Consider the following 17,932-nt stretch of genomic DNA (forward strand, 5'->3'; position numbering starts at 1 on the left):
TCTTGCCTAGTTACATAATAATAATAATAATAATAATAATAATAATAATAATAATAATAATAATAATAATAATAAAATAGCAATTATTTATAATTAATATAAATAGCTATTTTTGCCAGCAACATTTTCTTTTTTTAATGTTATGAAAATTCTATGCGTTGTAAGTCTTGGATCTTTGTTGTATGAATATGTAAATTATAATTGTTTAATAAAATAAAACAAAAAAACGGGGTGGGGGGGTGACTGGGTGACTATATTATATTATTTATATTTTATAGTCTTTACTTGCAATATGTAATGTCACAATATTTAAATTATTTGAGTGGAATTAAGCAGAAAACATCCAAAAAATGGAAACCAATGTGATGGTAACCTTATCAGTAGTCTTTGTTTAGATTTTCCCCCTACACTTCTCCTTACTAAGGTATTTCTAAATTGTCTCCTTTCTAATGTGAATTGTTTGAATATAATAAAAATTGAAAACATTCAATAAATAAAATGGGAAATAACTTTCATGAATTAAAACAGATGAATTATTTCAACATTTTTTCCATTTACACCAACAACATAAGGGCGTTATCTGAGATGAAAGATTACTAAAAAAAAAAAAAACAACCTCAAAATGTATTATTAAATCATATTTGAATACTTTAAGTTACCTAACATTTTTGAAGTTTGTTTACAATTTATTACTTCATTTCAATTTGTTTAAATAAATAAAATCCTTTTTGTTATACAAATATTATGCATTGTGACTCTTGAATCTTTTCTTATGTGAAAAAAATATACTCTTTGATTGTGTATATGTAAATTACATTTGTTTAGTGGTAAATAATATTGTATAGTCTTTATTTGCCATATGTAATGTTCCTATACTTAAATAGTTTGAGTGAAATTAAGTAGAAAACATCTACTATAATGAAAACCAATGTGATGGTAACCTTATTAGTAGTCTGTTTAGATTTCCCCCCTACCCTTCACTATATTGCAGGTATTTCTAAATTGCCTTCTTTCTATTGTTTCACTTTAAAAATATATATATATATATTTTTTCTCTAATAAAATATAAAACTTGAAAACATTCAATAAATAAAATGGGAAATATCTTTAATGAATTAAGAGTTTCATTCTTTCAACATTATTTGCTATTCATTCACACCTACAACGTAAGGGTGTTATCTTAGATGAAAACTTACTAAAATTGAAAACTTGCAGCAATTTTCATCATATTTAAATATGCCAGCACAGAGCTTGAGGACCTCTACAGATCAAAATGAATTCATTTCATCACTAGACCAAAAACTGGAGACAAGGCACCGCAGATAAAGAGTCAACATATTACTTGAAAAGGACAGATGAATTGTCAATATATGAAGATTCATTCATTCTCCATCTGACCACTTCCTGTTCATTCAGGGTTCTTGCTGTGAGGTGGATATTAGTAAACAGAACGACAAAAACAAAACAACACAGTATATATAACACCTCTAAAGCAATTTATTAGAACTGGGATGTTTGCAGAGAAAATTTTCAAAGTCATGTGGCTCATACAGGAAATAAAAGCTGCTCTAGCCATCTGTATCAGTGCATAGCCAGAAGAAAAAAAAAAAAAAAAAACTTTGCCTACAACATGTAAAGCTTTATATTAAATTGGTCACATTTTCACTGCGATGCCCTGTCCCGACGCCATTAACCCCTGCTTCACTAAAAAAAAAAAAAAAAAAAAAAGAAGGGCAAGAAGGGCTCACTGGAGACACTGAGACAGATGGCTGACAGCATCAATAGCTTACATTACATTCTGTAGCTCGTGATTGTTCCACAATGACAAGCTGACATTTCTTTCAGACAATTTATGCATTGATGCATCTCCATTGGTAAAATAATACATTATTTAAAAAACAGCAAATACGATTCAGAGAAAGGGAAATAACAATCACCAGAGGACGACTGGTGCTGACAAAAATCTGATGGTATGAGATCTGAATAAAACATACACTTTTGAGAGCAAGATATGACCTTGATCGGTGCTTTCCTCCCCTCACATATACGCTTTTTAACAATCACTTCTCAAACATTGCTAGCAGGCAACAACCTTGTAGTTTGAGAATGGCAAGTTTGTAGCAGAAAAATACTTAAATCCTAAGTAACTAGCTCTGTACACACACACACACACACACACACACACACACACACACACACACACACACACACACACACACACACACACACACACACACACACACACACACACACACACACACACACACACACACACACACACACACACACACACACACACACACACACACACACAATAAACCAAACGGTTTGCTTAGTGGTCCATATACAGTATTTTTGACCTAAGAGGACCAGCCTAAATATTCATTGGGCCCTGGGTCACCCTGAAAACACAGGTAGCACTAATTGTTGCTCAGGGGGTACAAAGCACTACTAACCACTGGTCCACCAGAAAAAAGAAAAAAAAAGGCAAGCTATGGAAAAAAAGGAAGAGGCATTACCTTTCACTGCACAACAAGCAGAAAAATATCAAGCCTTGGTTAGAAGTCACTTTACCCATCCTAGATTTGTGCCTCACAAAGGGAATGGGCAGGGTAGTCAAGGTCTGAGTAATTACACTTAAAAGCATGTTAAGCCATACTTCAGACATCTAGTACAAGTTTCCTACATAGTGCTACCACATCAGTGTGTATTACCAGGGGGAAATGCTTCTGTGGGAAGTCTTATTTTCTCTTAAATACGACCTCAACACCAAACTGAAGTCATGAGAAAACTATTCACAAAAGCTCTGAAACGGGGGGAGGGGTTAGGGAAGGAGGTATACACACACTTCAACCTAAATGCAGAAATGCATAAAATTCAAGCAGCACAAAAATATCAATGAAGTATGCATAATCTCTGAAAAAAATGTATGAAAACATCCCTGCTTTCATGTTCCTAAATACAAAACTTCAGTGTAACAAGAGGTCCTTTCCCCGTCTTTTTTGTCTTTTGTTCTCCTTTAAAACAGGTAAAATCTGAGTCCTTTCATGTGTGAGTGGTATGGGATGATGTCTCTTTTTTGTTGTTTTTTTTTTTTTAAGTTTTGTTGTCATTTTCTTATACATTTGAGGATGTGGTAAGCATGCAAGCCTCGTAGAGGAGGGGCCCCGGAAGGGTTGATGGGTGGGCTGGTGGTGGTGGAGGAGGAGGAAGCCTTTATGCCAGAGCTGGGAATGCCTCAGGATCATCCACGTTAGGGACTGACACTCCACTGGCCTGGAAAACACCAAACATCAAAACCAATGAGCTATTTTCAATATCAACAGATTATCAGCTTGTTTATAACATATACAGGTAAAAGCCAGTAAATTAGAATATTTAGAAAAACTTGATTTATTTCAGTAATTGCATTCAAAAGGTGTAACTTGTACATTATATTTATTCATTGCACACAGACTGATGCATTCAAATGTTTATTTCATTTAATTTTGATGATTTGAAGTGGCAACAAATGAAAATCCAAAATTCCGTGTGTCACAAAATTAGAATATTGTGTTAGGGTTAAATTTTGAAGATACCTGGTGCCACAAACTAATCAGCTGATTAACTCAAAACACCTGCAAAGGGCTTTAAATGGTCTCTCAGTCCAGTTCTGAAGCCTACACAAACATGGGGAAGACTTCAGATTTGACAGCTGTCCAAAAGGCGACCATCGACACATTGCACAAGGAGGGAAAGACACAAAAGGTTATTGCTGAAGAGGCTGGCTGTTCTCAGAGCTCTGTGTCCAAACACATTAATGGAGAGGCAAAGGGAAGGAACAACTGTGGTCAGAAAAAGTGTACAAGCAATAGGGATCACCGCGCCCTGGTCAGGATTGTGAAAAAAAACCCATTCAAGAATGTGGGGGAGATTCACAAGGAGTGGACAGCTGCTGGAGTCAGTGCTTCAAGATCCACCACCAAGAGACGCTTGAAAGACATGGGTTTCAACTGCCGCATACCTCGTGTCAAGCCACTGTTGACCAAGAAACAGCGCGAAAAGCGTCTCACCTGGGCTAAGGACAAAAAGAGCTGGACTGCTGCTGAGTGGTCCAAAGTCATGTTTTCTGACGAAAGCAAATTTTGCATTTCCTTTGGAAATCGAGGTCCCAGAGTCTGGAGGAGGACAGGAGAGGCACAGGATCCACATTGCCTGAAGTCTAGTGTAAAGTTTCCACCATCAGTGATGGTTTGGGGTGCCATGTCATCTGCTGGTGTCGGTCCACTCTGTTTCCTGAGATCCAGGGTCAACGCAGCCGTATACCAGCAAGTTTTAGAGCACTTCATGCTTCCTGCTGCTGACCTGCTCTATGGAGATGGAGATTTCAAGTTCCAACAGGACTTGGCGCCTGCACACAGCGCAAAATCTACCCGTGCCTGGTTTACGGACCATGGTATTTCTGTTCTAAATTGGCCAGCCAACTCCCCTGACCTTAGCCCCATAGAAAATCTGTGGGGTATTGTGAAAAGGAAGATGCAGAATGCCAGACCCAAAAACGCAGAAGAGTTGAAGGCCACTATCAGGGCAACCTGGGCTCTCATAACACCCGAGCAGTGCCAGAAACTCATGGACTCCATGCCACGCCGCATTAACGCAGTAATTGAGGCAAAAGGAGCTCCAACCAAGTATTGAGTATTGTACATGCTCATATTTTTCATTTTCATACTTTTCAGTTGGCCAACATTTCTAAAAATCCCTTTTTTGTATCAGCCTTAAGTAATATTCTAATTTTGTGACACACGGAATTTTGGATTTTCATTTGTTGCCACTTCAAATCATCAAAATTAAATGAAATAAACATTTGAATGCATCAGTCTGTGTGCAATGAATAAATATAATGTACAAGTTACACCTTTTGAATGCAATTACTGAAATAAATCAAGTTTTTCTAAATATTCTAATTTATTGGCTTTTACCTGTATACTAAATTACATTTAAATACAGTTTAACATAAGTGTCAATATTTCTGCAGTGTACAGTTTAAGAACTACCATATTTTTTGACATCTAGGACGCTATTTTTTTCCTTTAAAATAGAGGGTGGGGTCAATACAGTGGAGCGCTCTAGGGGGCAGATTCACTAAAGGTTTAGGGGTATTAAAACGTGTGCAAACGTCACTCCACACGCTAACAAACCCCAGGGAATCAGGAGTACGCGGCTGCTGCGCATCGCAATGTGCTCTAAATCCATTTAGTGTGTTTCTCTCTAATGAATATGTATAATGCAGGGGAGGCAATGAAATTCATCAAAACTGGACTTCATTGGTCCCTCTGTTTTTCCGTATAAATTTAGCGTGGCCCACAACCAGGTGGTAACTGTCAAAGCAGTGTTATTTGTGAGGAGACGGGGCAGGGGAGAGGAAAGACGACCGGGGGAAGGCATTTTCAGACCTTGAGTTAATATATTTGGGATGAATGAATTTACAATTTCAAGAACGTATTTAAACCTTTCCTGTTTCATCTCCCAACCATGGCTGGGGGGTGGGGGGGTGGGGGGGGCACATCAAGTTGCCAATAACAGTACATTTGTTCAGAAGCAATCGTGTCCGGACTATGAATCCGATCAACGTGATCGCTCCTGAAGCGATTTTGCACGGGGAGCTGATGATGGTGTGTATCAGTCTGGGTCCAGTATTAAGTGACCATAAAAAGCTGTAAATGGACTGATATGTAGACAGTGAGGAGTGAATTTTATGTGGGGATGGAAACTCGTCCGTCCAAACTGATCTACCGATCTGTTCTGATTGGCCGAGTCTTTTGAAGGGCACCCTAATCAGCCAATAGGGTGCGGCCTATCTGACGGTGTGACTTTTCCTTGGAAAATTGCTAAATTATTGGAATGCGGCCAATACAGCAGTGCGTTCAATAGCCCAGAAAATACAGTATTAAGCTTTTTATTGGATATACAGTACTTTCTACAGTACATCTCGTTCTGGGTGACAAACCAACATCTGCAGTGAGTCCCTCACAGAGGTGTAAAAAAGTACTGATAAATCCTACTAGAGTAGAAATACTGTTACTTGATTAAAATTGTACTCAGGACAAGTAAGTTATACGTAAAATATTCAAATACAAGTTCAAAGTAGTAGCTGAAAATAAAAAGTACTCAAAGTAAAAGATACTAGTTACTTTCACCACCCCACAGGTTATTTTTGGTAATAAATCTTGCCATTGTTCTCTTTCATACAGTAAATATCTAATGTATAAACTTTAAAAGGAAGAGATTGAGATGAGACCTGTATAAAATACAATTGTTTTTTAAATTAAATAACACTAATCAATTAAATTTGAAATAAAAACATTATTAGGCTCTAGCTACATTTATGAATTTGGGGCAAAAACGTTTTTCGCGTCGTGTATTACGTTTAATCTGATTGGTCGGCTATGATGTGATGCATTTGATTGTTTTCTGGTCATTTAATTTTTTGTAGTGTCACAATGTCTGTTGATCATTTTCAAATAGAAAAACAATAATTTACTCAGTAATGATTGGATGTAAAACTGGAACGAATTACTTAACTTCTTTTAAAACGTAATGTGACAAGTACAAATGACTGATTTAGAAACATACTCAAAAAAGTTCCCATGGAAGCAAATGCATTAGCTTAACGTGTAGAGTACTTGTTATCTGTTACTTTCACCTCTGCTTTTACATGACCCAAGCATGTGTTCAATGCTTTGTTATTTTGAGCCACAGTTTTTCAAGTCAGTAGTTTTGCAGCTCATTCAGAGCCACTGAGCCCAATCCTTTGTGTGGGATGCTAAAAAAAACACCAAACTCTGTTCTCCCTACAACAACAAGCTTTTGTCGTTACCTTTTCAGAGCGTCCTCCCCCGCGTGTCGTCCTGCTGCCTCCCCCACCACGGCCTCCCCTGCCCCCACGTGCGCCTCCACGCCCGCGGCCGGGGCGGCCTAGGTCTCCAAAATTGATCTCCAGCTGGGAGGTGATGTCGTTGGCTGGTTTACGAAAATGGTGGTCGCTGGACTCGTCAGGAGTGCCCTACAGGATGGAGCGATAGAGATAAATGTGGTCTCACTACATTTATGTATATATAAATAGTCTGCCCATGCATGTATGCATATATACATATGTGTTTGTGTACATGTATGTATATATGCATGTACTTCAATATGGATATTGTAAAACTTATAAACACTTATAAGTTAAATGTAAATTTTGTTCTACATATATATAGTGAAACCCTATTTTTATTTCATTTAATTGTTTTTCACATCACAAATGTTGCTATTTGTGTAAACATCGTTCTATGTCACACTTGTAAACTTGTTTCTCATAAGTGAAGCTAGTGAAGAACAGCTTTCATCTGGGAATAACGTTGTTATAGAATGTGCTTTAATAAACAGGTGAGTGATGTTTGCACAGGCGAAATAGAGCGAGACGAGCACCTTGTTGTACAGTGTTGGTGGTTCTGCTTCCGTCTCCGGGGAATCAATCAATGCCCCCGCAGGCCTCTGAAAACCAAAAAGGAAATATTATTAGCAGTGTTTCTGACATGAAAATGAGCAATAAATCAACCTGACTCTACATTTACATTAATTTTACATCTTTATTTAGAACAGAATGAACAACAACTTACTAAACACTTTATTGTACAGTAGAAATACATTCTGTGAGTGAAGATGTGCTCACCACACTCACATCTTCACTCTTGGACTTGTGCAGCACGTAGCCCTTCTTCCACTGGCTGTCGGCTCCCTCGTTGGGTTTGCGGATGTTGAACTCCACCTTGGTGCGTTCTTTGTCCTGCATGGCCTTCCACTCGTCCAGGGTCATCTCTTTAGGGCCTTCATTTTTCACTTCTTCTACCTCGTTTTCCCTGGAAGACACACAATATTAAATGACCAAATCTTCTTATCTTTCTACCTGCTCTTCTAATCCAGAGGCCTACAGTACAGATCTGCATTAACGCTTAGAAAATAAAATGTAGTTGACGATCAAGCTGAGACTCACTTGTTTTCAGAGCTGGCAGGTGGGTTTTCCTCACCCTCCGTGGTCGCCTCAGGAGCTGCAGTCTGTTCAGCCTCGCTGGGGAGGAACACATCACAGATCAATATCAGGGTTCCTACAGCTTTAGTCAAATTCAAGACTTTTTCAGACTTTTTCATGCCATTTGAAATTAAATTTAAGACCAACTTCACAGTAAACATAATTGCCACATCAATTACATAGGGTGAGGGTAATTATTTTCTAGTGTCTAGTGCAGACGTGCAACTGGCGGCCCCCAAAGTAAACACACTAAAATACACAAAAAAAAAAAAAAAAAAAAAAAAACGCAACTGAAAATAATCAAAATCACTCCAAAAACACAAGATGACAAGAAAAATAGTCAGAAATCTATAAAACAACAATACACACACACACACACACACACACACACACACACACACACACACACACACACACACACACACACACACACACACACACACACACACACACACACACACACACACACACACACACACACACACACACACACACACACAAAACCAACCGTAAGAAAAATCATTGTTGGACCATTTATTATGAAATGTGAGACTAATTACAATCATAAAATCATACTTATTATGTGTTAAAATTTAAGACTTTTGAAACATTGATTTAAGACATTTTAATGACAATTAAGGCCTTATTTTTAGATTAATGAAATAATGCTTTTGAAGACTGTTTAAGGATGCGCGGGAACTCTGAATATGATAACCTGCCTCTAGTCAGGCAATTTCCAAATGCCTGTGATGCGTTTTTTCCCTGCATGAACATCCAGGCTGTAAAACGATTCAGCACCATGCAGCGTTTTACAATAGACACATCATCAGAGCACACACACACACATATATATATATTTACCTACCTCGCGGCTCACAGCCTCTCCTTTAACAACACGCCTTGTGTTGCTGAGAGGAAACTCACCTCACTTCCTCCTTCACGTTGCCCCAGTTGTGTGAGCCAGTGCCACTGCGCTTCTCCTCGCTCTTCTGATTGCTGAAAAGAAGGAAAACCAAACACACAAAAGGCTTTAACACCCAGTTCAAAATAAAAAGCAATAGTGGCACCGAGGGTGATGCAACATTTATTATATTAACACTTTTTCCGTGTTAATCGACTTTTCTTCAAGCAAAATTCATCAGCGTGATCAAATATATTCCATACGTACTGCTTTTTAAACATGAATAAATAATTAATGCAAACAGGCCGTTTAAAGACAGTTATATTCCCTTGGAATTTTATTTGAATCCAGAGCCAATTCTATGCCTATGATTAGGGCTGGGCGATATGCCTATAACATTTATCACGATAAAAGTGTTTCATATCAGTCGATAACAATAATCATTGATTTTTTTTTTAAAAAACTTCTTTTGAAAATAAGACCAGAAGAAAAAGGCCAAATTTAAATACTTTTATTTGAAACGTAACCTTTAAAAAAAGGATTAAACTAAAAAAACTTCAATTAAAAAAAGAAAGTGTTCAATGTACAAAAATAGACATTAAATAATGCTTAATCAAAGAAAAATGTGCAACACATTTTTATAACTAATCAATGCACACCTGAGGTAGAACTAACATCTCAGACATGAAGAAACATATTTTTTACTTGGTCTCTCTGGTGGTTAGTAGGGCTGCAGTCAACCAAGTGGTGCAGATTTGCTTTTAAACACAGACCGTTTATGATATGAACCTTCAAACTTTGACCAGAAGCCATCAAAGCAAAAGTGAAACCTACAGGTCCGACAGACATTAGGTATTTACATCCGTGCATGACCTGAAACCGACAATTAAAACCTATTTTTTCCTCATATAAACGACATATTTACATTTGTATTAGTGGTAAGGCTGCTTTTATTAATAAACTGTTAATGTCAACATCAGATCAGCGCACGGGGAAACAAACGCATGTCAAACACAGGTGCAGTGTGCCCCGTGGCACCAGAGACAGCAGTGGATCTATTTACATAATCCACATATCAAATGTAAGGATAATCCATGTTCTTGTGCAGAAAAGGGATTGATTTAACAGTGGATGCTTGTGTTTCAAGCCTGTCATAATTTGTTCCCAGCACGCACTCACACAGAACTGTTCCTGGATATAGAATCATGTTTAGGCATTAAATAAATTATATTTGATATTTAATCCCTATCACCTACATAAGTGCATTGCTTTTTTTTTTGAATGGCATTGAAACTGATACCATTGGTGGTCAACCAATGGAAATTTTGGTTGACCACGACGGCATCGACCAATTAGTCGACTAAACGACCAAAGTTGGCAGCCGTTTTATCGCCCAGGCTTATGACTATGACAATAAACAAAAAAGCTGTTTTGTGTTTATTTGTCTAACATTCTTTCCTTCTCAAAGGTCAACAATCTGGTGTCACTGCTAAAGGCACAGCATCGGTTAGAGACAAGAACATGCTGTTATGTTACACATTTACCATTTGATTTTAATTCAATCACAAGGCCAAGTACACATTTTTTGTGGCCTGTGATGATGGTTCACACTACTGCAATGTTTCCTACCTTTTTTGGATCGTGACCTCATTTCAATATCACATATTTCTGGTGACCCCACACACACTTTTTTTCTAGGAATTCTTTTTGGTCATGTTTGTTATTCTGTGTTGCAGATACAGAATAGCCAAGATTAGTGACAAATTGCGCAAGCTCAAATATTTCTATACTGCATTTTATTTGAACTAAATTTGTATTTGAGATTGTGAAAGTATGGAATACAGTTGTTTAAAATTGTGTGTTGTGTTTTAATTATAAAAATAATTTCATAATGATTCACTTCAACTTAATTTATATGGTGAAAATTACAACAATACACATCTTGTAGCACTCAAATAATTTATATACGATAAGAAGATAAGAATATATAGATTAAATAATAAGAATTTAATAACTGAATTTTTTTTAAAATATATTTTTAATCAGTAATTATTTTTTAATCAATTACTAGACATTTCATACTACCCTAAGGTTGAAAAACACTGCACTACAGGTTTCATGATTTATCAGTCAAGTCCTGACAGCCATTTCCACGTCATAAATTTAAATCTAATTTGCAGCGCTCCCTGCACTCTGTTGTTGTCCTTTTACTTATAAACTATAAAGACTATAAACATGATGAAGTTAAGGATTCTGTGTGGAGGAATAATATACATCCTCTTTGCTGTCATCAGGTCTGACTCACGATTTGTCATTGCCGCTGTGTCGGTCGAAATCACGTTTTCCACGGGAATCGAATCCTTCTCCTCGTCCCATGCCTCGTCCTCTCCCACCACGCCCACCCCGGCCGCCACCACGCCCCCTCGGAGGCCGGTCACCGGAAGGCCTGTTTAACACAGACACACATAATTATTCATGCATTCAAAAACGAGAGGTGTGCAAATGATGAAGCATCATGCATTGTCTATTGCTTCTACATCAGCAACACTCACTTGTCCACGGAGAACTCTCCACCTCCCTCAGGCTTGTCCTCTGAGGGCTTCTCAAAGCGCCGCTCACGGGGAGGTCTCCGTTCCGGCCTCTTGTCTCCAGAACGTGCTTCACTTGGTCCACCTGGGTGCTGAGATCCTGATTGGCCTTGCTGGTCTGGCCTTCTGCCAACTCGCCGGATACCTGCAAGTTCAACCAGTGACAACTGTTTAGGGCTGGCCTTTTTAGGTTAACTATAGGTGTCAATGTTATCCAAACTGGAATATATCGTGATTCAAGATATATCAAGTTTTCCATTTTGACGATATGAAAAATGCCAATATGGCATATATCAAAATATATCTATATAAATTTTTTTTAAGAATGCACCGATCACTCGGGCGGCATGATCGATTGGTGCCGATTTCACTTATTTTGGGGGATCTGCGATCAGCCAATCGCAATCTTAAATACAAAACAGATTTTTTCCGCCAATCTCTTCTACCTCCGCAAAGGACTTGGAAGTCAGCCACTGTCGTCTTCTGCTGTGACTTGGCTGACAGACCCGCCCACCAGGTCATGTGTGCTATGCATGCCTCTGCCGCACAGGATAACAACAACAGCCAGAGCACGGTTAGCTTAGCATGTCGGCAGTATGGCAGTTTTACACAAAAAGAGAGCAAAAGATTGCAATTTGTAATTCCTGTAATGCGGAAATAAGTCTTGGTGGAGCTGCAAACAAAATGCTACCCCATTCACAATTTAAGAAACCACCACACCGCTGAGTGTGCAGTATTTGAAGCGAGCAATCAAGCTAATGCTAAGGCTAAAGCTAGCGGTAACCAGAGCCAGGGGTCCGCTGAGAGCGCTTATGAAAAGAGCAAAGCTACTACGAGGAAAATGAAGTTCACAGCTTTGGATTTGAATAAAAACCTTCCACTAATGTATAAGTGACTGAAATAAGACTAAAAACAACTAATCTGTGTCATGTTCATTCTGTCCTTACCCTTTGATTTATGAAAATACTACAAGACATGATACACTATTATTTCTGTAGAATATTTGACTTTCAGGAGCTTTTATCCTGCAAGTTATTTTTAGAATAACATTTTTACATTTAAATATCCACAAAGCTGCTGTTTTTTTTTTTTTGCTCTCCAAGGAAACTTAAAAACAAATGAAGAAGCCTATTAATTTAAATTCTGGTTCTACAGTAAACAATGCAAAACAGCAAATTAGTTCCTTTTCTTTTTAAAAGTGCAACTAAAAATGTATTTTGTGCATTAACAATTAGGATTTAAAAAAACAGCCATTGTACTGTATTTACATCAGATGTTTGTTTGGACCAGCAGAGGGCGCTGGTAACCCAGTGGTCAGTTGGCATGCGGCTATTCTAGCAGTGAAGAAGAGATGCTACGCGCTAGCAGACAGAGCTAATAGAAAAACTTGACTTTTTACAGATATTCACGTAGTATTACAGATATTCTTTCAGTGCTAAAGGGGTAAGGAATCATTTATGAACATGTTTAAAGGGGACATATCATGCTAAATCCACTTTTTTAGCCCTTAAATGCATTTTGTTGTATATTTAGAGTGCTTAGAAGTACAGAAAAAATAAAATTAGTCTCTTCAGGTGCTCCGTAGATATCTTTATATTCTGTTTTGCTCATATTTTTCAATCTGTTTCGATTTTTCTATTCTCTATTACGTTTTTTGAACTATTACATCATAGTATTTGCAGCAGAACTGCCAAATTAGTACATCAACTCCAGGTCCAACACTTCGAGCAATCCGCCATTTTTATTTCTCGCTTTTATTTTGTAGTCCAAGCTCAAGGATGCCGAAGTTATGAGAGGATAAGTCAAAATGTTCGGTTGTTGGATGTAGTAACCCACACGCTTCATTACACCGTCTCCCAGCATCAGAACCATTTCGAAGTGCCTGGTTGAGTTTTATTTTTCACAGAAATGTACCCACATCTGTGGGTAAGGTCATTTTTGTGCGCGCGAAGCACTTCAAGGATGACCGCTTCGCCAGTATAAAGAAGGATTTGCCAAAAGACTTTGTCTGATTGAGGGTTCAATTCCTTCTATCTTTGGAGACGACGAACAGAGCACTTCGGTAAGCTGTAAATAACGCTAAAAAGTGTGATGATAAGACGTCCCTGTCATTGTTTTGTTAGCATTAGCAGTTGCACCGTCTTCAGACTTCATATGTTAGCGCTGTGTGCTCGTTTTAGATCCTTGATGATATGGCCTACATGGTTTAATTTAAGTCTAAAGTTTTCATTAGTCATTTTGCCATTTTTGTCTTTGAAAAGACTGTATTAATATGCATTTCATGACGTTAGCTTGGCGCTAGCGTTAGCTCGGTGCTTGTGTTAGCTCACTTGTTAGGGTTCTGCAGGTTCATCATCTTCATTTTCATCTCGCTCCGCCGGGTCAGACTCTGGCTCAAACATGTAAGGCTGGATGGACAAGTCTTCTGTTGTTGACATTTTTTAAATAACCTCTGAATAAAAAGTTTATGCGCCTCTACATAGCCGTATCTCTTCTATCAAACTACAAAAATGGCCGAGCACGGTGGAGTTGAACTGAGTGTCACCTGAAGAGGGGGCGGGGTATGAAGTGTCTCATTTGCATTTAAAGAGACCGCACCAAAACGAGTTGCTCTCAGAAGCACATCAGAAAAGGGGTAGAAAAGGGGCCTGTGGAGCTATAATAATGAGGAATTCAGACCCAAGCATTGCAGTTCCGCTTTATATAGACCACGACTGTATGATTTATTTGTAAAAAGGAAGGATTTAAAACCATGATATGTCCCCTTTAAGAGTAGTAGGCGATTCCGCTCGCCGCCTACGCTTCTGGACAAGAGAAGGATAAATAGATAATTAGATATTGCCCTCTGCTGTTCAAAAAAAATACTCCGATTCAATTTTTAGAGTATCGATATGAACCGTGACACCTATGAATCGATTTTTAACTGCCTTACGATTAATCATTACATCCCTAGTTGTCAGTTTAAAAAAAAAACGGTGATTGACCAGAAAATTGCAATCGGTGCACCCCTAATGTTTTTTAAATTTGTTTTTATATATACAACCACAGTACAAATCACATTATACAAGTATTTCATATTATTCATACAACACAGTGTCCTTAACAATTTTTCCATATTTCTGATATTTTTTTAAATACTCTTATGAATCGCTGATTTTGTTACTTCTCAGAACAGCATTAAAAGCACAGTTTGATGCATTACTGAGTGCGTCCGAACCCATACCTTCCCCTAAACAAGCCACACTACAGAACTCACTCACACATGCTGTCCTTTATAGAAAGAAAAAAAGGTCAAAAGTGGCAGACATTGTGCAGCATTTTGTTAATAAATATGCCTATGTGGCATTTTTAATTAGCAAATTTAACCCAGAATTGTCTTTCCGGTGAGACTTTATGAAGTTAAAAATATCAAGATTGATATCGTATGTCGCCATTTTGAGAAAAAAATATCAAAATACAAGTTTTGGTCCAAATTGTCCAGCTCACGTCTTGATAATAACAATGTCTACAAAAAGATCCTAAGTTTGATGCATTTTATAGAGCATCTGAGTTCCAGTTTCAGAATGTCCTCAATTACGATTCAGATTAGACCCATTTCATCAGCATTCCCTAATTAAATGTCATCATTACTGACGACTAAATCCCTCATATTGTGCCAAACATGCTTATTACGGTTAATTTAGTATTACTCTTGTTCATTTCATATTTATTTGGTGTAGAAGTGTGCCAAAATCCTGCTATATTAAGTAGCATTAGACGTCCACCTATTTATGACGCATTTGCCATTGTATAAACGTGTGACTGTCTTTAAACATGCAGGTAGTCCATGTCATGATGTGTTTTTACACTTCAACAGGATGTCCATCATAACGCCAGGTTTAATATTTACGTCTCTTTGCCCACTCGTTTATGATGACATGACAAGAAGGTTTGACATTGCCCCAAAACATGCATGTGAAGAATATTTAAAAATGCAATTTCTATTTAGTTTTGCTTAAAAGTATTGTTTAAAAAAATAAATAAAACATCTTTAAGGAGACCTGCAAAAGCATGGTAAATGTCAAAGTATGATTATTATGATTACATATATTGTCATTGAAGCTTATTATGCAGTTTTTATAGAATACTGCTTCACATTTGCAAGTCATTTCAGCGATCCCCAACAAACCATCACCAGGGGATTCTAGACCAAGCGCTGGGCGATATATTGAGATTACAGATATATCGAGTTTTCTATTTTGGCGATACAGAAAATTACAATACTGCCTATACTGATTTTTTTTAATATATAGGTTTATTTTGTTTTATAACACTTGTTTTAGGAGTTAGTTAGATTCTGGTCAGACCATATCGCCCAGCCCTACCTAAAAACATGTTTTAAAAAGCTGTACTGCATCTGCACAGTATTATTAAACAACAGAATAGTACAAAGTGGAATAAACTTGATAAATGATGTTTCTTATCAGTATAATCGTTGAGCCTTACAAATGAATTTAAAAAGAGGAAAACTAAACAGTGGATTGCTACTTTACATTAGTATAAACATGGGGTTTCGCTTTCACCAGTTAACAACACTGTGTTGTTTCATGGCCTTCAGGTAAACACTGTGACTTTCCAAAGCGGTCGAGCATCCTTTAGCAAACCGGACCTGAACACTGCACCTTTCCTCAGTGATGTCTGAGCTGCAAACCGCTGGTGCGAACACGGTTCGACCCATGTTTAGAAGATTATAACCCCATGTCCTCCCTGTGTTCGTCCTTTGCAGGACAGACAGAGTCCATGTTGACCTCACGCTGTATTTGGCTCTGAGCTTCAGCTAAAGCAGCTAACACGGCTGCACAAGACACCAAAATAAACACACACACAGCTTCAGAGAAGATGCCATTTTTACCTTCTTTCTTCAGAGGGACCGGAGCCTGAGACTCGTCCTTCTTGTCCAGCAGCGGGTTTTTCCTGTCCTTCTGCGACTCCTTCTTCGGCTGCTTGGCGGCTTGAGCCGCGGTCTTGTTGGAGCCAGCGGCGGCCGCCTCCTTCTTCTTGTTCTCGGCGGCCTTCAGGATCTCAAACGGGTCGGACTCGTCGTCCAATAACTGGTCGAACCGATTGGTCACGACGCAGCCGAAGCCTTCCTGCAGGTGTCCGGGCATGATGGCGCCCCTTCAGCGGGATTCTCCTCCGATTCTACGAGGCTTGATGCGACCAATTCGCTGGATGCTGCCACAAGATGGCTGGGAGAGCTACTCCTTCTCTTCCGGTGCAGCCAACATCCGGGACACCGCACGACGCACAACAAATCCGACCACGCGGCGACTCTAATGTTTTTATTTACATTACGTAACCACGCTGCTCCGTGACGTCAGAGGCTGGCAAGATGCCCGTGCTATAAAAATCCAGCGGGTGATAAATGTACTAGAAGAAGCTACTTATACAATAAGCGTAAAACAAGCCCAAGAGGTACATTTTTCTGAATCGGTTATGTCCAAATTTTAAAATTAACCCATCCATCAAAATATGGTTGAAAAGACTTCTTTGCCACGCGTGTAAACATTGACAAAATTTGATAGAAAAGTGGAAAACCGTCGTTTTCTGGTCCTTGGAAAAAAAAAAAAAAAATCTTTAGACGTCTTATATTATAATAAATATGGGTGAAAAGTGAAAAGCTGTCCTTTATCTGGGCGTAGTGCTGTGCACTCAAGATTAATATTTTGTTAATGAATGAATTAATCCTAAGTATTATATCTTACCTTCCCAAAATGTAATACCTGAATAGATTTATTTCTATAGTTTTCATTATTTATGCTCATCTCGCTCCAGATATGAGACAAAGACTATATCCTTGTATTTTCAGTCCATGTTCTAATCAAGATAATTTCTATTATCATTTTGTGTTTTTGGTGTCATTTTGTTGTTGATTGTCTGTACTTTTTTTTTTGGTTTATCATTCATTATATTTTTCTTTGATTTTGAGTGTTTTTGTGAGTTGCTGGTGGTAATATTTAGTATGATTGTCATTTTTGACTAAAAATAAACATGGTAAACCCCCCATTTTTTATGCTTTCATTTGTTAATTTTCCACTCTCTCTCTTAGTGCCATCACGTACCCTGATATTTCATTATCAGTGGATAACAATCTCTTGAGCTTAGATGCGTGGCAGTGCTGGCAGTGAGAGGATGCCTTCAGGAAACCACGCTACAAACAAGCAGCTGATTATAAACTCTATTCTGGGACACAGGATGCAGTTATCAAGCAACGTCAATGCGGGAGGTTTAGTGTCTGCTACAATTAGGAAGAAACCAAACAAAGAGAAAACAAACAAACAGATGAGCTTTTAGTACATTATCTCCAGGCCAAATGCTGTCAGTTTTTCTCTAATGCTAAAAATAAATTGTACA

The 17,932-nt window shown here is 38.1% G+C and overlaps 1 protein-coding gene across 2 annotated transcripts; it reads right to left on the minus strand.

The window, feature by feature from the left end:
• Positions 1-1,482: 1,482 nt before the first annotated feature.
• serbp1b (SERPINE1 mRNA binding protein 1b) lies at positions 1,483-16,837 on the minus strand. Of its 2 annotated transcripts, none has more exons than XM_028472889.1 (9): positions 16,431-16,837; positions 11,504-11,684; positions 11,257-11,397; positions 8,975-9,046; positions 8,015-8,089; positions 7,694-7,880; positions 7,450-7,515; positions 6,857-7,042; positions 1,483-3,276 (listed from the first exon to the last, which is right to left on the minus strand). In XM_028472889.1, the coding sequence occupies exons 1-9, from the start codon at positions 16,684-16,686 to the stop codon at positions 3,217-3,219; spliced, it is 1,224 nt and encodes a 407-aa protein (XP_028328690.1). In that variant the 5' UTR covers positions 16,687-16,837; the 3' UTR covers positions 1,483-3,216. The 2 variants fall into 2 exon arrangements, with proteins under 2 accessions (XP_028328690.1, XP_028328691.1); XM_028472890.1 differs by having other exon boundaries at positions 7,703-7,880; positions 16,431-16,836.
• Positions 16,838-17,932: the final 1,095 nt, after the last annotated feature.

Source organism: Gouania willdenowi, chromosome 17, assembly GCF_900634775.1.
Source record: "Gouania willdenowi chromosome 17, fGouWil2.1, whole genome shotgun sequence".
NCBI classification, from domain to species: Eukaryota; Metazoa; Chordata; class Actinopteri; order Blenniiformes; family Gobiesocidae; genus Gouania; species Gouania willdenowi.